The sequence below is a fragment of the Nesoenas mayeri genome (genome assembly GCF_963082525.1).
Source record: "Nesoenas mayeri genome assembly, chromosome: 2".
Lineage (NCBI taxonomy): Eukaryota > Metazoa > Chordata > Aves > Columbiformes > Columbidae > Nesoenas > Nesoenas mayeri.
In genome coordinates, this window is record NC_137543.1 from 82,202,056 (window position 1) to 82,227,004 (window position 24,949).

At 38.8% G+C, this 24,949-nt stretch overlaps 1 protein-coding gene across 2 annotated transcripts in view; it reads right to left on the bottom strand.

Moving 5' to 3' along the window:
• CDH12 (cadherin 12) overlaps positions 1-24,949 on the bottom strand; it is a gene marked incomplete at both ends in the record, with an annotated part of 169,988 nt that overhangs the window by 28,599 nt on the left and 116,440 nt on the right. For both annotated transcript variants that reach the window (XM_080340280.1, XM_080340279.1), the window contains one exon: positions 19,167-19,420. In XM_080340280.1, the coding sequence (XP_080196406.1) occupies positions 19,167-19,420 (254 nt within the window). The remainder of the gene's footprint in view (positions 1-19,166; positions 19,421-24,949) is intronic.

Below are 24,949 nucleotides of genomic sequence, written 5' to 3' on the forward strand. Positions count from 1 at the left end.
GGAACATTTGGTAACATACTTAAGCTCTGACCATCTGAAAGGGAATATTCAGTTCTTAAAGCTTGTCATGATATCACAGTCATGCAATTCAAGCCAAGAAATGAGCAAGGCAAGACATATGTAAGTTGTGTGTTTTACAGGAAGAGAATATTGGTTTAAAGCTAGACTGGCAGGATTAAGGACAAATGCCACAGAAGTAAAACTCTAAAGTGTTTTGGTGAAAGAGTGCTAAAACACAGATGATAGATATGGTGCAGTGGTGGTACACATGAGGAGAAGAGCTCTGACCTCCCTAGACTTCTGAAAAGAACAGTGAAGATGCTTTCTACACGTTTTATCACGGTTTGTGTAATAAGCAGAGAAAGGAAGCTTGGATCATGCCCCTAGAGATGCTGTTAAGCAAAAGGCATTCACACTAAACTTGCTCCTGTTATAACAGCATGTTTACAGAAAATAATCTGAAAGAGTGAAGTACACTATTCAACTGGAATTTGCAGAAAATGGAAAGGAATCCTCCAATTCAGTGAGCAGTAATGCACTTAACTATTGGATTTCCCTTTCATTTTACTGTTCCACAAATAGAATACAGTAATTGCAACTAGCCTTCTAAAAGAAGAAAAAGAAAAAAAAAAAAGGTGAGGGGAACATATCCCTTTAATTTTCATATTTGATACAGAGTTGTGCATCATTTTTGCTACTCATCAGCATAAATATTATTGTCTGTATTTCATTATCTATTGTGAAATTATACCTTAAGCAGACTCACATCTAAGAAAACCCAAACCACAAGATCTCTGTGTACACTCCAAATTATTTGACTGCCAACCCCAGTTTAGAAAACATCTTATTACTCCAACTACAGCTTGTCAAACCCAAGCATTGGAATTAAGTATTTTAGATGTAAGAAAGTTTGTGATGCAATGGGTTGAAAAGAAGTATCATTTCTAAGAGAAACTATGCTTTTCCAACCCACAATTTTTTCCAGCCTCAAGTATGTATTTAATGCCTTTCCCTGTAACTGAACCATACTGGAAATGGTATGGTTCCTTTCACTTTCTGTAGTTTCTTGACTAGTTGGGTTCTTTTTAAGTTTAATTTCTCTGAAGATGTTCTTCCGTTGGGTCACCAATCATTTCTAATCTTCCCCAGGCACTGCATCCTTACCCAGCTACTCTGCAAAGCCTCTATGGTTTGTCCGTGATAGGAGGAGGAGATGCCTGTAGATCACAGATGGGCTAAATCACCTCTGAGAGTGTTTGTGTCACCACATAGACACCCGAGGAGCTGGTTATGACACAGGTCTCAATTTAGGCAACTCAGTCAACTGAGGTAAAGGAGACTTTCTCAGTCCAGTCTGAATAACTGGTGTATTTTGGCACTTGAAACTGGTTTGTTTAGTATTACACACTTGAGAGTTTTCGATTTGACTGTTTTGAGAGATTTGATACTGAAAGTAGCTCTGTTGATAAGGAGCAAATTAGCAATATGTATGAAATGTTAATATGTGCAAATTAGCTACTCTGGACTATGAATCTTAGTTTATTAAGGGAATGAAAGAATTTACAGAAACACAGACTGTTTTTGTTGTGAGTGGGAAGATCATGGGCAGAAATGGGAACAACAACAATAACACATAGATAATGCTGATCTTCAAAGAGGGAAAGGATAACTGTCCTGGCAATTTCTCTCCTGTAACTGAAGACTAAATTTTATATCATGGAAAACATAAGATCTGTAGCCCAGGATCGTCAGAGATAGCTACGTGACTGACTTCAGAAGGTACAGACTTGAGCGATTCCTCTTTTTCTTGTTTAATTACTTGGTGCCTCATTGCAAGGAGTATCCTCAAGTTTAAAAAGGCAGTGGCAATATGAGCTCAGCAAAACCAGAAGTTCAGCATTTGAAGTTTAACGGCTTCTCATCATTATGACTTTGTGCAGAATAGATATTTCATCAAAAATTGCTGTTGATTTTTTTTTTTTAGTTTAAGAAGGACAGATAACCTGGTTGATAGTCATGTTTTATGCAAATATCATAGAACCATAGAATGGTTTGGGTTGGAAAGGATGTTAAAGATCCAGTGCCCCTATCATGGGTAGGGACACCTTACACTAGACCAGGTTGCTCAAAGTCTCGTCCAGGCTGGCTTTGAATGTTTCCAGAGATGGGGTGTCCACAACTGTGGGAAACCTGTTCCAGTGCTTCACCACCCTCATAGTGAGGTATTTCTTTATATCTAATCTAAATCCACCCTCTTTCAGTTTAAAGACATTATCCTTTGTCCTATAACTACCTTAGGGCCACAAAGCTGGTGAAGGGTTTGGACGGGAAGCCGAATGAGGAGCAGATAAAGCCACTAGGTCTATTTAGCCTAGAGAAGAAGAGACTGAAGGGGGACCTCATCACAGTCTGCAGCTTCCTCACAAGGGAAGAAGGAATGGTAGGTGCTGATCTCTTCTCTCCAGTCACCAATGACAGAACCCAAGGGAATGGCAGGAAGATGTGCCAGGGGAAGTTCAGGTTAGGCATTAGGAAAAGTTTCTTCACCTAGAGGGTGGAGGAGCACTGGAACAGGCTCCCCAAGGGGTTAGTCATAGCCACATGCCTGGCAGCATTTGAGAAGTTAGTAGATAATGCCCTCAGACACATTATGTGAATTGTGGGGTTGTCATATGCAGGGACAGGAGTTGGACTTGATGATCCTGGTGGGTTCCTTCCAACTTAGGCCTTTCTATGATTACATGCTCTTGTAAAAAGACCCTCTCCAGCTTTCTTGTAGGCCCTTTTTAAGTAGTGAAAGGCTGCTATAGGGTCTGCCAGGAGCCTTCTCTTCTCCAGGCTGAACAACCCCAACTCTCCTGCCTGTCTCAGAGGAGAGGTGTTCCATTCCTCCGATTATCTTTGTGGCCTTCTCTGGACTCACCCTAACAGGTTCATGACTTTCTTATGTTGAGGGCCCCAGAGCTGGATGCAGTACTCCAGGTGGGGTCTCACAAGGGTGGAGCAGGGCAGGAGAATCACCTCTCTCGACATGCTGGTCACATGTCTTTTGATGCAGCCCAGGATATGGTTGGCTCTCTGGGGTACAAGTACACATTGCTGGTTCATGTTGAGCTTCTCATTAACTGACACCCCAATGACCTTCTCCGCTGGGTGGCTGTCAGTCGATTCCCAGCCCAGCCAGAATTTGTGCATGAGATTGCTTCAACCCATGTATTGAACCTTGCACTTGGTCTTGTTGAACTCCATGATGTTAACATGGGCCCATCTCTGAAGCCTTTCCAGATCTGTCTAGATGGCACCCCTTCTCTCCACCAGCTTGGTGTGATTGTCAGACTTGTCTCAACTTGTTTCAGCTCACACTTTGCTGAGGTAGAGCACAACCCTTAATCAGGTGCCTACTGAGATAAAACACCGATTTTGGGGAGGAAAACGTTGCAAGGAAGGGTGAGGGATGAAATACCCATTTGCTGTAATGTCATAGATCACTATTTGCGTATGTGACCTTAAACTGCTTAAAGTGCATTCACTTTAAGTTTCATTTAAATATGCAGATAAATAAAATTAAGAGTTTACCCCAACTTAGGACTGTTAAATACCACCCATCCTATCAGAAGTAATAAATGGGAATCTAAAACATTTAGAAACATAAATAAAAGATAATAATATTAATTTGAGAATTGTGATTATTTAAGACTTTTTGTAATTTCACTACATATATGATTAAAGAGATGAAAGAAACATGTAAAGCAGAAGTGGTAAAAGGGGTGAGGGAGAATACAAATCAGACTTTAGGTGTGATTTGACTACCTGCAAGTCCAAAGAAATTTTCTGAGTGGAATAATCATGTACTGTGGCTGGAAATTAATAGATTACTGCATATAACCAGGTCTTGAGAAAATGACACCTCTGTAACAGAATTTTATCCTGTGTGTCACGTCACTAGATAGATATCAATAGACTGGAAGGAGTTTATGGAAGAGAAAGGAAATTTGTCTCGGATCTAGACATTGTGAGCTATAAGGAAAGATTGAAAGAACTGAAATATATTTAGCTTGGATAAGAGATAACAAAGGGATGACATGATAATGGTCTACAGATAGCTGGAGGGTTTAAACACCAAAAAAGGAATTATATTATTTTGTTCAGCATGGAGAAGCAGAGAGACAAAATTAAGAAAGGGAAAACGTATGTTCTGCAGCAAATTTATGTTCTGCATATTATGTTGTACACAAAAGGAATGATACGAGTTCTGTCATTTGGTACCACAAAGCTAAGGTGAGTGAAGTAATGGAGACTGTGCAGTAAGAGAAATTTCTAGAAAGATGGATAGAATAATCCTATTAGTCCCTGTAATGTTAAACTATGATACACAACAGGAAACAATACCTCCAAGCTAATCATACTCAACTACAGATGTGTTCTAAGACACACTTCAAAATATTTAAAAATGTAACCATAAAAGTGTTTCTCTGTTGTTGTTTTCTTTTTAAGATTGCAGTTACTAAAAAGCAGAGAAACTGAAAAAAAAAATCACTACTACAATGAGAAACAAGAAATTCAGACTTCAAGTAAGCCTGAAAGAGATTAAAATGTTAGAAAATGTAATGTGTTGAAGCATGTAAATCGCTTTGTATCCTCCAAAATCCCATTTTCTTCCTGTAGTTCCAAAGATGATCCATTCACTGAGTTATCGTTGTGTAAATCTCACAAAAATTTTATCACCATATGTACATACATACATATTTGAAACACTAAGTCAGTTCTTTATTGCGCTTCTCAAATATAAGTCCTGAACTCTTCTGCTGATTAGTGGAAATATCTTCCATTCCAGTTAAGACTGAATGATTGCTATGGTTTTGCTAAAGGTGCAATCAAGAATTATTAAAGCAAGTCCTCTGTAGACTATTCATGTTTAGAGAAGACATGAAGTTCAAACAATAATTATTATAATTAGATGGAACATAACATTTTATTTTCCTATGCTAAATGTTACAGTCATCTGGGTTATCTTCTGTTAAGGCTAAACATGATAGTTAGATTTCCAAAATCTTCCTCAGGGCTGCAGCACTTGAATCAGTATAAAGTTACTTTAGGTTGTTTTTTCATACTTTCATTTTATTTAAAGATTATTCTTGATACTGAATCTTGTGGTTTTCTGTTAACTTAAAGATACTGTTTCATGAGGTTTTACAAGAGCAGCAATGGTAATATCTTTTTTTTCTCCTCTGTGCAGCATGATAATACAAAATAAAATGTAATGCCTTACTTACCTAACAGTAGCAGACAATAATCTTTGCATATCATTCACATTGTCCTGTGGTAATACAACCACAGAGTTCCTTTTCCTATTTTTAAGCGCCCTTTACACTGTACAACCCAGAAACTGTTGAGCTGTATGTATATACAAAGTATCAGATATATAAAAGATTAGACATATGTAAAAGAATAAAAATACTTTTTCTTTAATAAAACTCTACTAAAATGAAAAATACATTTCTTAATATAATGAAAAGAAAGAGGGCCTTTCTTGTGCAGTATCCCTAGTTTCAATACAGTGATATTCTACTCAGAGGAAGTAAATCCAGTCAAACTTATCTATTGTCACATAAAAACATAATGTGATATATTCATAGTAATAATTACTAGTACAATTTAGTGCCAATAGCAGCAAAATAACATCTAAAGTTTTGCTGTAAAATTTTCCTGTCAGTAACTAAAAACTATAAAGAATGTGGTAATATTCCAAAGTGGCAGATGCTGTTCTGCTAGGTTGCTTTGTTTTGTTTATATGGTTAAATAATTTATTAAATCATCTCCCTGAATGGGAGCAGAAGCTTTTTGTAACTTTGCTGAATATCTTCAAAACACTGCTGAGGTGTTAGAGGTCAAACCAAAGGAAATCATGACTGGTTTGCTGTCGGATTTTATTCTTTGGGTAATCCCATGGATACCAGCTGGATGTATACAGATACATAACAGTCTTCGTGCTCAAACTGTGTTTTTCCAGGGAGGCAGTACTAGGCATGAAGAAAAACAAAACAAAACAAACAAAAAATACAAGCAAACAAACAAAAATCTCCATCAAACAAAAACCAAACCCTAGCTGGAATGTGCAAAGGAAACAACACCACGATTCAGTACTATCTGTTACCATGAAATCTTAACAACCTCTCTCCTAAGTGCTCAGTCAGACCCAGTCACAGGAGGGCTTCTGCAGCTGTTCCAGTCAAGTGGTTCTCTCCTACCCTTATCTCCCTCCCTGCTTTAAACCAGTATAAGTCCCACAGGTCTCCCAGCTGTGATTTCCTTTTAGAATGAAACAGGCCAGTTTGTAAAGAAATAGTTTGGTTTCAGCTGTTTTCTATCCCAACGTGTTTCACAAATAGGGTTAATGGGCAGTTGCACTTACAGAACTGATGCTGATCACCCTCTCATGGGTGATGCTTTGAAATGAGCATCTCAAGGTTGCATATTCTGATGCAATCAAAGAATGAGCAGCCAATGTAGTTGGTCTAACTTGCTCTAAATGCCTTACTGCCATATAATAACACGAAAACAAGGTGAGTGTAGGTATAAAGGTCTTCGTGACGTTTTTTTCACAGGTAGCAAAACCTGGAGATGTCTATGTGGGTGATGTTATGTAAGTGGTAGAATTATCTTTCATATTATACCACATCACACTTGCCAAACCTAAAAATTAAATAAACACCACAACTTATTGATATGTTAAAATATTTCTGACAGTTTTACAATGAATTTTCTTTGATCATTCTACTCAAAATGCCATATTTCTTTAAGATTTTGTAGAGATTTTCAGAGGTACTTAGTACTGACGTAAAGCTGTGTCCTGGTTTTGTTAAAAACAAGTTTCTCTTTCAGTGAATTTTGCCTGTCAGCTAAAGCCTTCATATTAACTGCATTTTCCTGGAGAACCAGACACATGTTTTGGTAAAACCTAGCAATGGAATTCAAACTTATTGATAAGCACAGATGGACATCTCACGAGAGGGGCGAGGAGAAACAATTGACCAAGAAACTGACCAACTGTGTATAACATTCCATTCACGTGAATACTTCATATAAAATGGGAGATCACGAGGGTCTTGCTCTCTTGTTCTTATGGCCGACATTAGGAGAGGACCTTGCTAGTCGTCCCTGCGAACTGAGGCCTAGTGACAGACTGAATCCAGCTCTGGTTGGCTGTGGAGTCTAATCCAGGACTTTGGGTGCTGGCTCTGCAGTTGCTGAGACTTTCAAGATTGGTTTTGTATATTTTGTATTATTTTCTCTATTCTTATTAGTAGCATTAGTAAAACATCTTTAATTTTTTCCAACTCTCTTCTCTCTGTTCTTCTTTTCCTCCCAATTGCCTCTCCTTAGTGGAAAGGGGGGAGAGGGAGGGGCAAAAGGGGGAAGTGGGGGGGAAGAGGGGGTTAACAATACATCTGCCAGGGTTTTATTGTCACTCCGCAATCTTAACCCTCGACAAGCTGTTGTAATAGCTGGGTGTTTTTGAACATCCCACTGAAATAGTGTATCTGGTGTTTTAGTGGAAGGATAGCTTTGTATTTGTTAAAATATTTTGGCTTAAGAAGCTGAGAATTTTTTGTTTATTTTGATAGAAGCTGAAGTAAGTTGTTGTACTCCTTTGTCCCCTTTTCCACTAGGTAGTGATGCTTTATAGAAGAACAGTTGGTATTGTTACACTTTGGGAGAAGGATGTCAGAATGTCCTGTGCTTACCATCTTAATGTCTTTCATATAACACATGATATTCCATGTGAAAAAAATAACACAGTTTGAGTCTTCTACATACTACATGACTGGGTTCACAGTCCTTCATACATGACTGCATACTTCTGTGTTTTTAATCAGGAGGGTGAAAGACTAGCAATTTTAGCAGTCAGTAGCTTACCTGATCTGGAATGAATGATATCAGTGCAAACAAATTATACTTTGCTCCTTTGGAGAAGTGGAGAATTAATTACTTAATGCAGAATTAATTGACTGGGAAGCAATGACTGCAAGCAGCCAGACTCTAACGATGAGTCAGAGTCACACAAAAAAAAGCTGTTAAATTTTCATAAGCCTTATAAATCTTACACAAGAATTTTAGTAAAACACATTAGACAATATAAAAAATAAAATGTGCTGCAGTTCAGCTATCAGCCCTTCCAAACTGCCAGTTCTGCCTCTCTACAAATTCCCAGGCTTCCTCCGCTCTTTCCCTTTAAACGTTTTGTTCATTTGCGTATCAAACCCTTCAGTCAGCTCCATTGTTTGCTCTACATTTCTCATTACCAGCTGAATATCTTATCAAAAGCTGCTATCATTCGGAAAATGCATTGTTTTTGTTCAATTTTAACATCATTTTTCCTGTGTCATTGAGCAAGCAGAACTGCAAGACAGCCAGGTAGAGGGAAAGCTTTCTTCTGTAGTTTAAGTCTTATCTGTTTGGACTGTAAGCAGCAGTAGAAAGCACGTTGGACTTAACCTCCTCACTGCAGGATTAGTAGTCAATATTGCTGTAGTGGGAAAGCAGTAGAGCCCTTTCTCTACTAACACCACAAATTATAAGCCCTGAGCACGATTTCACCCTGATTTTGAAAGGTGTACTTTTGCCCTCTGCACTACCGCCCACTGTCTGTTCTTTCCACCTTCACCCTGCCCATAGCATGAAAGACTCACCATCTGCATTCACTAAGGCACTGAGGCACTGGAGAGTGCACCTCACATTTGGTGAACAGCAGAGCAGGGCTTCTGCTTTTCTGGTTTTAGGTGGGGAAAGGACATGCTGAGATGGGCATCTGGAGGTGTATCAGTGTCTCTGTTAATGGACAGAGTGAGTATAGAAAGACAGGGAGCAAATGTGTCTGAGTGGAGCCCCTTCAACCTTTAAGAAAGCTGAGAGAGGGGAATCAGATGGGATGATTCTGTCAGATATTCAGCCTCCATAGAAGTTGAAACTTTACTTTGTACTTGGGACCATGTAACTTAAACACCATGGGATAAGACAGAGATGCTTCCTAGGCCTGTGTTCCCATGCCCAACCTGAAATGCTTTATTTTCTGATAAAGTACGAAGGCAATAAATAGCATGGCTGCTATAGAGGAGAACAAGCCTAGAGGCATAAATTCAATAGGAATTATATTTGATTGCTTTGCTTTTGCATCATGTAAACATTAGCTCAGTTCTATATCTTTTGGATACTAAAATCTGAACAAATATCCAATGTTTTTCCCCAGAAAAAAAAGCTGAAGTGCTGATGCTGAGACAACCAAAGAAAAAAGAAATAATAGCAATCATGCTGACTCTAGAGAAAACTGAAGTACACAGTAGAGGATTTATCTCTTGCTTAGATCCTCAGATGGGACTCAGTTGGACTGTCATCTGGATCTGCAAGAGGAAACAGTGAAGTTAGGAACTGGAGGCTGCATCGTTTCTTTGAAGCGGGTTCGGTGAAGCATTTATAAAGTAAGAGATTATTCATGATAGCTCTGTCACTGCAGGAGCTGCTGCATTTTCCTTTTTCATTTTTCCTTCTCAATCCTCTGCATGTATAAATGAACCTCAAATCTGCAGAGATCCATGTAAATACGGAGTCAACTTTTCAAAGATTTTACCAGTTTCAGGAGGGCCCCAGGCAAAATTGCTGTGTAAGAACCTCCTGTCTGGCTCTTGCATGCTGATGATCTGACCTGAGCCCAGTCAGGTACCATCATTTGCATCTAAAATCAGTTCTTCTCCTGTGCTGTGTTTCCTCCACATTATTTTCAGATTTACTGCCTAAATTAATCTGCTATTATAAATCTGTAGATTTATTATTTACATGAATGCTGACAGCAGTCTTTTCAATTATTTTTTTTGTGTTTGCACATATTGAACCTCAACATTATATTTAGATTATCTTTGCTTCTTTTTCACATCCAGCCATCTTAGATGATACTATGCTGTTATTTACCACACTCTCTGTTCTAGCATTGAAAAGATGGAAGTTGCAGAATCACAGAAGGGTTGAAGTTGGAAGGGATCATCTGGTCCAAAACCCCTGCTCAAACAGGGCCACACAGAGCCAGTTGCCCAGGACCACGACTAGATGTTTTTCTAATATCTCCACAGATGGAAACTCCACCACCTCTCCAGGGCAGCCCGTGCCAGTGCTCAGTTACCCTCACAGAAGAAAAGTGTTTCCTGATGTTAAGAGGGAAATCTTGTGTTTCAGTGTGGCCACTGCCTTTGGTCCTGCCACTGGGAACCACTGAAAAGAGCCTGGCTCTGGCCTCTTTGCACCCTCCCTTCAGGTATTTATGTGCATCCATATAGTCAGTCACCGAAGGGACCTGCTGTGGAACTGACCTGGTCTGCAGTAAAGTGGCAAATCTTAGCACAGAGAGGGTTTTTCTGAGGCAGGGGAGTGTTGGGGCAGCACATAAACCCACCAGGAGTTTGCAGGTCTCTCTTGCAGGAGTCCTTGATGAGACCTGGGTGTTGCCAGGACAATGGTGACTACGGCTATGAAAAGCTGTCTAGCGCTGTGACTAGAGCAGGCAAACATAGCATGATGTCACAGCTTGTGGGGCAGTTCTCATGGAAGAGTACTCAGGAAGGGTCAAGAAGCTCTGTCAGGTCAACCTGAGAGTAGTGGTATCTACCTAGCAGAAAGCCATGGTCTCTTTAAGGTCACCACCACCCACCACAAGTGATGCAGCTGCCCAGACTGAGACCCTGTGGGAAGGCACTGCCACCCAGGTGTTGCGCTGAAGGGTGTGCCATGCTCTACACCAATATTAGATGGCAGCAGTGAGCACAGCTGTGGGAGGTGTGCCCAGGTAGAGGAACTTAGTGACAGAGCTTGGGGAGGAGGTGAATACACTGAGGAGTATCAGGAAGTGCAACAGGGAGATAGACCAGTGGAGTCATACCCTACCTTCCCTGAGGCAGGCCCAGCAGGTCGACAGAGTATATAGCACAGAGGACCTGTTCCACTCTCTGCTCAGTGGAACATAGTGACTTGAAGGATAGCGGGCAATGGCAGCATGTTCCTGCCCAGAACAGAAGGAGGGTCTCTGCTGTGACTACCCTACCTTTCCAGGTTCCCTTGCATGACAGGTATGAGGATCTGCAAGTGGAACCAAACAACAATATTAAGAAAAGCAGTTCAACTAAGTTGCAGGTGCCACTATTGATTTTTTGGGTAAGCAGTGATGAGGCTGCAATGGGAAATCTGAAGGCAACCAAGAGGGACTTCCAGGGCCTCGAGAAAACTGATGAAGAGATCAGGAGCACAAGTCTGAGCATTTTAAGACAGGAAAAGAAAACCAATATTTACCAACAGACCTAAAACAAAAATTCAAGTTGAAAGGATCTGGAATCTGACGAGTTTGTGATGGTTAAAATGGTTATTATTTTGAAAAGGGACATAAGGTCTTTTGCTAAAAAAGTTGGGAAGCTTAGTTTTGCACTAGGAAGATGGTTTCAGGTTTGACTTTGTGTACCACTGGGCAGAATAACCAATTAACATGCTTCCCTGTAGCACATACTTTTTTCTTAGATGTTTCTTAGAGTCCTGACCTTCCATATTTCTCAGAGAAGTTTTCTCAGAGTAAAGCCCTGAGATTTCACAGCTTAAGGTGATATGGCTGCAGACATTAAACTTCTGTTTTAATGTCACAGCTGCTTTCTAGAATGCTTGAGAAATGTGTTGCTGGAGAAATTTGGAATCAGAGCTCTTGATCAAAAATCAGGAAGACTATTATTTGAGCTAAGGTAAAATTACGTTGTGTTCCTCTGGGATGCAAACTGGCTTTGTAAAATCACATCACCAGGTGGTATCAATGCTGTGAAGTAAATCAGAACTATTAAGGTCATATTGTTCCTTTCCTCCCCCTCTGGCTTCTTAGGTATTCTCAATTAATTTAAAAGCTTTCACTGCCAAGGTGTTCTTTTCTGCATTGGAGATGAATGGACAGTTCTTGATTTTCAGCTTCCACTTCCCTCACAAACGAGTCATTCACTGGAAGCAGTAGTCCATAAACTTCTTGGATCTACCCATGCTTTTAATTCTAAACTCCTGACTGACATTTTATAGCTTAATATAATTGGATATGCCAACTGAAGATCACTTGCGGTTTTTCACAAGCTTCAGTAAATTGATAAATTACTGACTGTAAATAAAGATTACTGCCTCTCTCAGTTTTAAACTTTGTTTCCAGTTGCTTTTGAGTTGCTGGACATAGAAAATAATATTTCATGCTGCAAGTGTATCCAAGAGTCAGTCTAAGAAAATTTATGCATGTGAAATTAGTCCTAGCAATCTTTTATTTGAGAAGGTCTGACTTTCTTCTAGAGCAGGCTTTCTGACTTGTGCCAGAAAGTACTTAAATTTGCTTCATTTTCCTGCTAGTCCTGTGAAAACCTACACAGGTCAAAAAGTCAATCTGCATGTGCTCCAAAATAACAAAGGGTTTTTTGGCTCAGGTCTCTGGCTGCTCCCAGTAAACATGCTGCAACATCACAGAGGGCTTATGAGTGATAGTGTGTTTACCTTCCCCACCAAAGAATGGTTTGTGATCCCTTCAGCTTTAAATCCACAGAGTTAAGACTGAAGTTAAAACAAATCTGCAATTTTTTTTTTTTTGTAGTAGCTACTTGGAGTAGCTCCAAGCTGATCACTCAAACCAAGGTACCACAGTCCCTGAATTAATACAATTGAGTCTCTTGTCAATTGATCTGTGTTATCTGTCTGTTTGTATGCACCTAATCCACTTCAAATAAAACATATTAATTTAAATTACTATGAAGGGAATTACCATAATAATTTGTTACACACATCTTGCTTACTTCATGGTAAAGATAAAGCAAAAAGATATAGTCAGTTGCTGTGATTCTGCTGAAGAGCAAGAATTCATTAATCTGAAAAAAAAAAAAACAAAACCAACCCTGTTCCTTTTGAAAGACAGTTTATACACAGAAGAGGAAGATTTTTCTGCCTTGTGTTTGAAGAGAAGTTGCCTTTTTGTTCAGTCCCTTTAAACCACCCATTTGTTGAGGAGGAAACCAGCTCATCCAAACCTAGAGAACAACAGAGTGGTACATGGGATAGTATGGGGAGGAACTTAAAAAGGCAATGGAGTGGAGGATGTGCTTGCCTGAGGTTATGAAGACAAAGTATAGGAACCAGAGAAGAAAGTAGAGGAAGACTCAGAAAGTCAGGAAGAAATAGGAGGAGAATGCAGGAGCTTGTTGCCCTGTATCATTTCCAGCATTGCTGGAAGGTGGAAAGATGGGGATGTTGTTCTGTATATGCCAGCTGAGTGCTCACTAAGCCAAACGAGACTGGAAATTTGGGAGGCTTATCAAGAAGGAGCAGACATGTCAGCCAAATATACCCTTTGCAATTCAGAGAAAATGTTGAGATAGAAAGCCAGGTTCTATGGTTCTAGAAAGAAGATCAAAGTAACTGCAACAAAAGAGAAAATACATCAGGCCACTGAGATCAGAAAGACTTCTGCCATCATCAGAAGAATGGAAGGCAGCAGAGCAAGATGCCAATGAAGGTAATGTGATGTGGTTCAGGAGATAAAAGGGAAGAAACTAGCTGTGGGAGAAAGAAAGAGGAACTGTGAAATAGGATACTGATATTAGACTGCCAGGGCATAGGAAATATAAGAAAACACTGTCATGCTCATTGTATAAATTGGAGTTGGTCAAGGGGGCAAATACCACTGCTCAGGAATGAACAGGCTATCGGTGCCATGGGCAGCGAGCAATTTCATTCTGCATCTCATTTTGCATATTCTATTATTGTTATTATTTTATCTTCCTTTGCTGTCCTATGAAACTGTTCTTATCTCAACCTATGAGTTTTTCTTCCCTTTCTGGGTGTCTCCTCAAACCCACTTGGAGTAATGAGCAAGTGGCTGTGTGGTCCTATTTGCCATCTGGGGTTAAATCATTACAATAGTACACATCACTTTTTTCTTACTTCAGTATAAGTTTCATGGCTCTCAGCTTGGACAGGAAAATGAACAGTCCCCACATCTTTCCTGCTTTGAGGGTTTCTTGTGGTTCATAAGGCAAAACTCCAGAGTCAAGCAGAGAAGATCTGAAGGACAAGGTTGTAGCACAGCATACGAAACTTCTTGTAACTGGAGGCATACCTGGGGTTCACATCAGGGGCAAAAATCCTTTCATGCTTTATGCCAGAATATCATCTCCAAGGAAATCTGACAACTTCAAAGGTGCAAAGCTATTGATCTTCACACACACTGTTAGATAAAGTTCACTATCCTAGAAAGTATTGCAGATTGCAGTAAGATTGAAAGTGTTGCAGTCTTGTCATCCATTTGCACTTTCTTGTTATTTAGACAGCTCTGTGTATAACATTTATGTTGTATGGCATGGTGTCAAACTCATTTTGACTGGGGGCCACATCAGCCTCGCAGTTGCCTTCAAGGGGCTGAATGGAATTTTAGAACTGCATAAATGTAACTACACCTACATATATGCAGTCCTAAAATTACATTCAGCCCTTTGAAGGTAATCGCAAAGCTGATATGGCCCCCACCAAAACTGAGTTTGACATTCCTACATACAGACACATATAAAAATAATTTTTAGGAAGTCTTAAAATTCCTTGTACCAGAAATACAAGGATCTTCACTAAAAACATTTACCTATTTACAAATTACATACACTAAAACACAGGCACTTGTTTTTCTGTTTGTTTGTTTGTTTGTTTTTTTATTCCCAAATGGCTTGTAACCATTGTAAACTAGAGGAGTCTGAGAATTTGTTCTCTTCAGAAGTGCTTTGGGTTTTTTAATGGCCACAAAGTAAATAGGACTTCATCTCAACATTTACGCTGAGCATTTATTGCATCACTATGGATAAAAAGGGAATAGACAAAGTAGGTCTTCTGAGACCCATAAACTCCAGATATAACACAGTTTTAAAATCAGGTGCACTGGGGTAATATTCCAGAACAGTTTCAAAGCCAGTCACCCTTGGAGGTGTTGAATACCTTTGGCCCCTTTTTTCCTTGTGTTTAATTTCCTGTTTCTTACTGAAGGTGCACTCTTTGCCATTTCATTTCAGTATCTCTAACAAATATGATCGCACAGAAAAAGAAAAAAAACAAAAAAACAAAAAAAACAACAAAAAAAAAAACAAAAAAAAAAAACGCAAACAAAAAACAAAACAGACAAAACAACATTTCAAATTTCCTAACTTGTCCAAAGACTTGATTCCAGTAACAGGAACTGTTCATCTATGACCTGGATGAAGAGACTGAATGTACCCTCAACAAGTTTGCTCATGATACAAAACTGGGAGGAGTGGTTGATACATCAGGAGTCTTCACTGCCATTCAGTGAGACCTGGGCAGGCTGGAGGACTCGGCAGAGAAGAACCTGATGAAATTTAACAAGGGCAAGTGCAGGGTCCTGCACCTGGGGAAGGGTAACCCCAGGCACCAGTACAGGTTAAGGGTTGATCTGTTGGAAAGCAGCACTGCAGAGAAAGACCTACAAGTTCTGGTTGACATGAGTCAGCAATGTGCCTTTGTGGTCAAGGAGGCCAATGGTATCCCAGGGTGCATTAGGAAAAGTATGGCCAGTATGTCAAGGGAGGTTATCCTCCCCTTATACTCTGCCCTGGTGAGGTCATATCTGGAGTACTGCATCCAGTTCTGGGCTCCCCAGTTTAAGAAGGACAAGAAATTACCGGAGGGAGTCCATTGGTGGGCTACAAAGATGATTAGGGTTCTGGAGCATCTTATGAGGAAAGACTGAGAGACCTGAGTCTCTTCAGTCTGGAGAAGAGAAGGCTGAGAGGGGATCTTATCAATGTTTATAAATATCTCAAGGGTGCGTGTCAAGAGGATAAGGCCAGATTCTTTTCAGTGGTGCCCAATGACAGGATGGAGGGGCAACAGGCACAGACTGAAGCATGGGAGGTTCCATCTAAACATGAGGAGAAACTTCTTTCCTTTGAGGGTGCCAGAACACTGGAACAGGCTGCCCAGAGAGGTCAAGGAGTCTCCTTCTCTGGAGACATTCAAACCTCGCCTGAACACATTCCTGCATGATTTGTTCTATGTGAACCTGCTTTAGCAGGTGGATTGGGCTAGATGATCTCCAGAGGTCCCTTACAACCCCGGCCAATCTGTGATTCTCTGAGAAAAGAGGAAAATAATATAATCTCAACATTTTTAATGGCTTCCAGCAAAATGTTTCTTTTGCTACCAGTTGAATCCAGTCTTCATTCTTAGCTATTATTTCTCCCTACCTCATGTGTCTAGCATAACAGAGCTAAAGTTTTTCACTGATAACATGGATTTAGTTTCTATGACTAGTGCTGCTTCCTTTCATGTTAGCTGCTCCTGCCTGCTTTTTTCTCCAGAGTTTTGCCTTCTGTTGCACACAGTGCAGATTGGTCTTTTATCCCAGTCTCTATTGTTTGGCAGATTCTTGATTTTTATTGTTGTTGTAATAGGCATGTTAATGGCTAAACTGCTCTATGAAAACATCTCTCAGAAAATGAATGAATTTGTAAAGAAACTGTGCCACCCAGCAAATTGTATGGGCTGTTTTCTCAAAGAACATGCTTGCTTTTCCACATCTGTTTAGAGGACATATTCACTCAGAAGATGCTTGGACTCCATCTTTAAAGTATGAAGTAATAGATGGAGCCATCCTTATATCTATGAAACAATCTAGATTTTAAACAGCTGAAAGACTATAATTAATTAAGAAACTCTAAGAAGCTGTAATCACATGGCACTTTTTAAAAATAATTTATGCTTTTCTAACTTCTGGTCATGTACTTTTTTTTCCCTTTTTTAATTTTTTCAAAATTTTTTATTTATTTTTTTTTTAAAGGATATAAAACTTATGGAATATCGAACACTAATACATCAGTAACTAACAATTGCACGTATTTACTTTTTCTGATTCGACTAGTAAGCATTTGGATACAAGTATGTTCATCCAGAGCATAAGACCATGGTCATATTTCTGATAAATTTCTAAGAATGTTGTCATTAAATTCAAAGAGCTGAAGATTAAGCTGAATACGTAGTAACAAACATATCTTCAGGTAAATGAGAGCTAAGGAAGAGGATTGAAACACAAAAATAGAAATAAGTGATCTTACAATGCTGGAAGAGAGCTGCATGGAAAGGTTTCCAGCTGAACCTTTTCAACATGTCAACTGGCTTACTGGGACACAACCCTCTCCTTAAATCAAATTATCTCCCTCCAAAGTCTGCTGAACTATATGTGTGACTTCTGGGTATGAATAGGTCCCTCTGAGAAATCGGTAATACTGGTACACGGTTCATGTTTTTCCCTGGGCATGAACTAGCTGGTTCATAAAAAGTGACCTGGGGGACACTTCTGCAGTATGCGAGTGTAAGGGGTCAGCAGGTAGAGCAGTGAGGCTAAAATGCAAGAGTAATTTATTCCTGATCTTTTAGCTGTAGATGGGCATTTGGACATCCAAGCAATGATTTCAGAGTTAAAAGCAGTAGACATGGGCACTTTCAAACAGTTTAGGATTCAATACTATAGTGAGCACAGTGTATGGAGAAGCCATCGTGAGACAATGATTTTTCCTGTGTAGTTGCAAACGTAGGATGAGTAACTAAAGCACTTGAGCCTCCTAGGAGGGGTTGTGAAATAAAAATCACTCTCTAAGGAGCAGTTCTATGTTTAAATGGTTCTGCTGTCATATGAAAAACTGCTCTAAAATATGATTAAAGATTTGCTTCTGGCTGCAAGAGAGTACAGTTTTCAACAGAATATTGACTTCAGTGGGGCTACTTTTACAGCCTTACACCTGTAAATTTTCCCACTATACACCTGTAAAATTTCCCACTTCAGTCCTTGTTAGTAAAGGTTTTGCTCCTTTGTCAGGGAAGGAGTAAGTCACAGATTCATGAACAAATTCACTTCTGTATTAGAAAATAATGAAGAATATATATATATATATATATATACATATTTAAAGTAGTGAAACAAACAAAATTAGTAATATTTTAAAGCAATATTTAACATTGAATTGACAAAGTAAGAGATAAACAGTCACTGCTTCATCATAAATTTTTGTGTATGTATGATTACAGCATATAATCTAGCATGTTTATTGTACATTTTGAGAATATAAATACTGAGTCAAAATAGGCATAGCTAATAAACATGGATTTAAAAGTTCAAAATAAATTTGTAGTCAAATATGCATGAATGTGTATGCACTTGGTAGACACTAGTGGAATTTTCCCATTCCATCATAGTCCTTTTTGATAAACATTAATATTTAAAGATTAAGGACTACCATTATATCTACAATGTTGCTCACAGAAGCCTGGGAATAAAAATATTTCCTGAAATCAGGTAGGTCCAGCACAAACTGGTACTGGAAGTATGTGCTTACATCTTAGATCATGTCTGCACAGGAGCTTCTTTACTGGTACAGGAGTCTGGTTCACTTTATAGCTTCTAATGTGGCTGGAAATACATCAGCAAAATCAATATATTAACTTTGTATAATATCTCCATTTTCGCTTTTATTTCAGGAAAATAAACTATATCAGCAAATGAGAGGTTTGGCTGGCAGCAGTTTACTTGTGCTGAAGTCTGCTGAACACAATCATGTTGGTGAGCAATCACAGCCCCACAGCCTTAGCCAAGACAGATGTAGAAATTATTAATTAAAGCATTTGTTCTTTGCCAGATGTAGGGAGTGAGCGGTTCTTGTGAAAGAGGCAGTGTTTGTTGTCACCCATTGAAGTGTAACACAGATGTGGCATGTACAACTTCCTTTTTTACTTATGTACTCCAGAGCTTGTTATGTGGAAGCCCCAGACACCAACCAAAATAATGTTTTTATTTCCTTAGTCTTAGCACACCATCTCTGAAGCCACATCAGTGCATGGTAACTTGCAATATCTTTATGATAAGAAGCTGTCAGCATTTAATGTATTTTTCCAGATAACCCACCCAAACTAGCATCTCTTTTCAATATTTGTCAGAGCAACATTTGTATGTTACAGTGACACACTTGGAACATTTTATGTGTCCTAACTAAGCTCTTTGCCACTGAGTCTTACCATCAGCAGCCCTTTGGGTTGTTTGAGATTTAATGAAGGAGGAAAAGCTTTCTTACCTAACTGAGCTGCTGCCAGCATCAAGGTCTTGTGCTGTCACTGCACCTATAATGGTCCCCACAGGTGTATCCTCATAAACCTCCATTGTGTATGTAGGCTTGCTGAAAACTGGAGGTTCATCCATGTCCAACACATTTATCTTCACAGTGGCAGTATCTTTGAATGGACCCACAGAGTGAAATCGATGATCAAGATGGAGATTGGAGGCCTCGACTTTAAAGGTGTATGCTTTTTTTGTTTCAAAGTCTAATGGCTGTAGAAAGAACAAAAGCAAAACTTCAGATTTGACTAAAAATTGAACATTTCAGAATCATTTTGGTAGGATTCATCTGGCATAACTTAAGACGTCTTCAGTGTAAACTTCTATTTCTGAGCTAATCATCTAAGATTGTTTTCCAGTTCATCTCATGATAAGGTGGTTTCTGAAATAGGCCAGATGAATCATACCCAGGAAATGTTTGGCCACACCAAAAATATTAGGATGACTGGCATGGATATAAACAGTTACAGTGTAGGTGTCTGAAGTTAAATGAATGAGATTCATCTCTTGCAAATGAGCTGTATGCAGGTTAGCCAGAGATCTGCATTCACAACTCCCATGAACATTCACAGCTTCCATGAACATGCAATCAGCAGTTTCTAGCTGACCCAGTTCCTTATACAGGAGACTCCAATTTTTTTTTTTTTTTTTTATTTTTATTTTTTTTTTTTTCTTAGCAGGGAAAGCTTTCAGAGGACCACGACAGTAATAGAGATGAGCCTAAATGAAAACTCTGATATATATCAATAGGTCAAGCCAAATTTCAGCTATGGCTTGAAATGTGAATTAAAACTTGATCTGAACCAAGTTTTTCCTGTAAAATGTCAATCTTAGCAGTAAACTGCTATTCACACTGTGTATTTGAACTTCATGTAGGTTGAAAAATGCAGACTTCAACTCTGTCTTATAATTCTAAATGTAATCCATAAGGTCTTAAAAGCAGCATAGCAGCCTTTGTGTACCTATCTGGTTTTTTTATGGAAATGTATCCTGCAATCAGATTGCTTTGGTGTAGGTTTCTGTCAACATATATCAATTTAGTCCCTTTCATTTTAGAAAACTAATAATCTCGAAAACATTTTTGCAGTCTTATTAGTTGAAAAGACAGAGAGGCTTTATTTTTCACTTAAAGGGCTTAGCTGCATTGGTTTTCATGTTGTTTTTAAATGTCACTGACAAAGTATTTTCTTGATACCTGGGTAACACTGGCACCTAGTGGTTTTTGCCTGTGATTGTCGAGTTGGAAATTTTCTAACAGGAAAAGACATGCTATCACGAAAAAAGAGCAATATCACATGTGTATAAGTAAGAATATTTCAACGTCAGTACTTTTTTTTCTTTTTCCAGCCACCATTACCACAGTTTTTCCAGTCATTTGTCACAGCTAGGATACATTTAAATTCTACCTTTTTCTGTCCTTATCACAACAGGACATAATCGGCCAGATGACTGGCTGGTGTAAATTGAACTAGTTCCATTAAAATAAATTGAGTTACCTTGACTTACATTAGCTGAACAGCTAGCATAATATTTTTAAATCCTTATGTAAGATTTTATAATTTTAATAGACTAGATGGTCAGTCTTTTTTGAGCTAGGGATTTTAAATTAGCTATCCGAGTCTATATGCCACAGAAATAATCCGGCTTGAAAACCACGTACTACTAATCCACTACCACATGCAAGCATCCTCCTACAAACAAAATTACCAGTAAAAACCAGTATGAGTTACACTTTCATGACTGGACTGATAACCTAAGAAACAGCTTAGGCTGAGATAAAATTAAGTGTGGAAGACCTTGTGCCTTAATGGTGAAACCCTAAGCTGTTACCTTCACTACAAATGGACATGCTGCTTCACTATCCAAATTGTTGTCTCACTGTCTTTTCAGTTTCTATACTACTCATGGTCACTGTTTTACATTGCCAAAAAAAAAAAATCCCTGAAACAAACAACCCCCTCCCCAAACTCTTTTCCAGCTAATTTTATAAATTGTTAACACATAAAAAAAAATAAAATAAAATAAAATAAAATAAAATAAAATAAAAATAAATAAATCTTGGAGTCTAAAGAACCTAAAGAACCAGTCTGGAGTGGAAAAAATCTAAGTGTGAAGTGCTAAACTAGAGATAAGTGACTAAGACAGATAAAGCAAGAAAACTAAGATCTTGATTCAGCAGTAATTTTAACTCACACCTTGTATATATCCTTCATACCCCCAAAATTGCATTAAAACTGCTCAGATTGGTTCCTGTGATGCATGAGTATTATTTGCAGATAGATGTGCTCATGGAAAGAGCCATAACCCATGCAGTCCTTGCAGACTCTTTCACTGAGCTACTCTTCAAAGCAGTAGCTCCAGATCGCAGTCCTTGGCCAGTGCCCAGTCACAACTTTCATGATGCATGGAGACCAGAGTCCTTGTTTGGGGATGGAGTAAGATTACAAGCAATTCTGTGTATTGGTGTCCTAAGGCTGCCATATTTGTTGCACAGCTACCCAGAAGCTGGTTAAAGTGGCTACAGTGCTCCTCTCCCCCCAAGCATTTTAGGGCAATGTATGGTATATTTTTGAAAAGATGTTTTGAACCCAATAAAGGAAAGTGGTTTTCCCACTGTAACCTCAAAGCAACATTTCTATGGGTCTGATGATAAATATAGTTAGTGGTTAAACAAGATGTGGCTAATGCAAAGCGCAGGTGATACTCAAAATGACAGGCTGAAGGTGCTGAGCCATCATCACAGAAAAAAAACCTGTGACAGACTCCCACAAAAAGCAGAATTTAGCCTCTTAATATAAGTGAAGCTAAACTGCAGGTAAAACATCTGTGGAAAGATGGGAAATGTTGCAAATGGTAAACCTATGATTTAATTTCAAAAAATAAAGATTTTGTACAAGATATATCATGCAGCAAAAGGGTATGGTTTTAGTGTATTATGTTTGTGAGAAGTCCATGCTATAATCTCCTGACCAGTTCTAGTCTTGCCAGTTTTGAACAGTTGAGCCGTATAGACAGCTATTGACATCTCAAATTTTGGCATTTGTCTGATATGCCCAGAGTCTGCCTGAAAACAGAATAATTGAATGTCTGCCTAGCTCTCACGCAAAATCTTTTGTAATTTTAGTTTCAAAGATGTTAAAATAGAATTTCTATTTCCTTTTTTAGAAGATACCACTAAAATCTGTGAAGGAAATGAGTGGTCCGCAAATCAAAAACAAAACATGTTTTGCTGTTACATAATGAATGTCTGGCAATGCTCAATTCTTTTTTCATTTAAAATCTGGAATGCTGATAAGGGTACAAACATAGCTGAATGTTTGAATCTTACAGAAAAAAAAAAAAAACTGTAAGATTATTGAAACCTCTTTCAATTGATCATATTTTAATGGAATGACTTGATTTTGGTTTTGGTTTTGTTGTTGTTTTAATAACCAATAGAAATATTCATTCCTACTATAAAAATAGTTTTATTCAGAAAGCTGAGTTTGAATAAGGTTTTTATTTTACAGAAGTCACAAGTTTTTCCACAGTAAACAGCAGTTTTCTAATATTAAGACAATGTCTTAATATTTAACAATTAGAGAAATATTTCTAATTGATATTCCAAGTACCAGTGACAGAATAGATCTGTTTGGTCACCCTACAGGTTCTTATCTGCCTTTTCATATTTTGCAGTTACAAGTTGCTCTATATAGTTACATGATAAAGCACTATCAGCATATACACAGCTTTGTGCAGCAAAGGCATTCTACAAATCCCAAAATCAAATAATACATACTGACAAATCACTTTATTTTGCAACTCTGGAAGTACCATGACCAGACTTATTAAGTATGACTAGGAAAACATATAAACAGTTCTGTGTTAGAAATTAATGTATTTTGAAATATTACTGTTTCCCATATTCAAGGTAGAAGTTAAGAAATGTTACTATATAGATACATCTGTATCTAGATTTATATACTAGATAGCTGGATAGATGATAGACAGGTGGATAGATGATTGATTGATTGATTGATTGATAGATAGATAGATAGATAGATACATAGAATTAAACAACTGAAAGAAAAAAAATGGGGTAAAAGGAGTAATGAATTCTAATGAGAGGCATGGCAAGGGAGGGAAAAGAACTATTCTATCAGTTTACTCTGCTTCACAAAGAGGCAGGACTGGAAATTCTAGAAATTTTGGCTTTTTATCCACACATTAAAAATATAACAGCATTGTTTACGATACAGGCTTCCATGTTCCATGCCTACATTGATGGAAAAGCTGTATTTTGAGATGAGACTGTAAGTCCCAGGACACATGGATAATTACAAACAGTAGCACATGGTTGAGAGGAAGCACATATTCATTTAGGTTTGCTTTCATACTAGCATTTTGCAATAGTGTCGTGTGTGCCTGTCTCAAAACATGGCAGAATCTTCCCCTTGAAGATGGGTTGAACATTTATATATTTTGTGAAATATTGTCATCAGACTATTCACTGTACATGAACATGTTTCAGCAGCCACACTTCAGAAGGTTATTTTAAATAGCATAAGGAAATAACTGCTATGATAGAGCAGGTTGGTTTATTACAGCAAACTTTGGATTAACCAACAATATTCATTAATTACAAAGTTGAGGATGTGAAGTAAAAAATGAGATCTGCAGGCCAAATCTACAGCAAATGCTGTAGACTTGACCAAATCTGAAGTGAGTGTTTCAAGACTGGATGGAAAGTGGGGAAAATATGTTCTGCAACTGGAGCAAGGGAGAAGTCAGGGGTTCAATGTCAGGGGTTCAGCTGTTTGCTTCTCTCAAGTGTCTTACCCATTTCTGCAGTTATGTTTCATTGTTCCAGGAAAAAACCAAACCAAACAGCTGCAGAGACTGAAGACCTCCCCTTGCTCACTCTTTCTGTCACTCTTCTCACATAGCTGCCATGATCTTCAAGATTGCATCTGCACCTGAGTCACCATTTTCTGCCTGCACTGAAGGACGTAATATCACCTGATCTTTCTCCTCTGTCACATTTCCCTTTCACAGAAACCCACAGGTTCTGATAGTAGGCAGATAGTACCTGTGCACATACCTTCAGAAGGTATTCCCTGCCTCTGGAGGGAATGGATGGAGTGAGCAGTCTGTACAGTCTTGCTAGTACAGCAAGCAGCAGCAAATACATTACGTATTTCAGGCTGAAGGATGTCAGAAGTCTGCCTTATGCTCATTGTTGCCATGTACAGATGCTATCAGACTGCTCTCACATTATATTAACAGCAATGTCCTAGCACTACATACATAGGCTGTCCCATAAGCAAGACAACTCAGCTTAGTCAGCAGTCAAACTTCAACTGTCTGACTGCAATTAAAGGCTTTTAAAAAGTGACCCTTGAGGTTACAAGGAGGCATATACTCCAAATACCTATTTGCAGCTACTGAGTCCTCATGAAGTTCAATAAGGCCAAGTGCAAGGTCCTGCACCTGGGTTGTGGCAACTGCCAGTATTAACACAGGCTGAGGGGTGAAGGGATTGAGAGCAGCCCTGGAGAGAAGGACTTGGGGGTACTGGTGGATGAAAGATTGAACATGAGATGGCAATGTGCACTTGCAGCCCAGAAGGCAAATCACATCTTGGGCTGCATCAAAAGGAGCATGGCCAGCAGGTTGGGGGAGGTGATTCTGCCCCTCTTCTCTGCTGTGATGAGACATCACCTAGAGTCCTACACCCCATCCCTGGAAACATTCAAGGCCAGT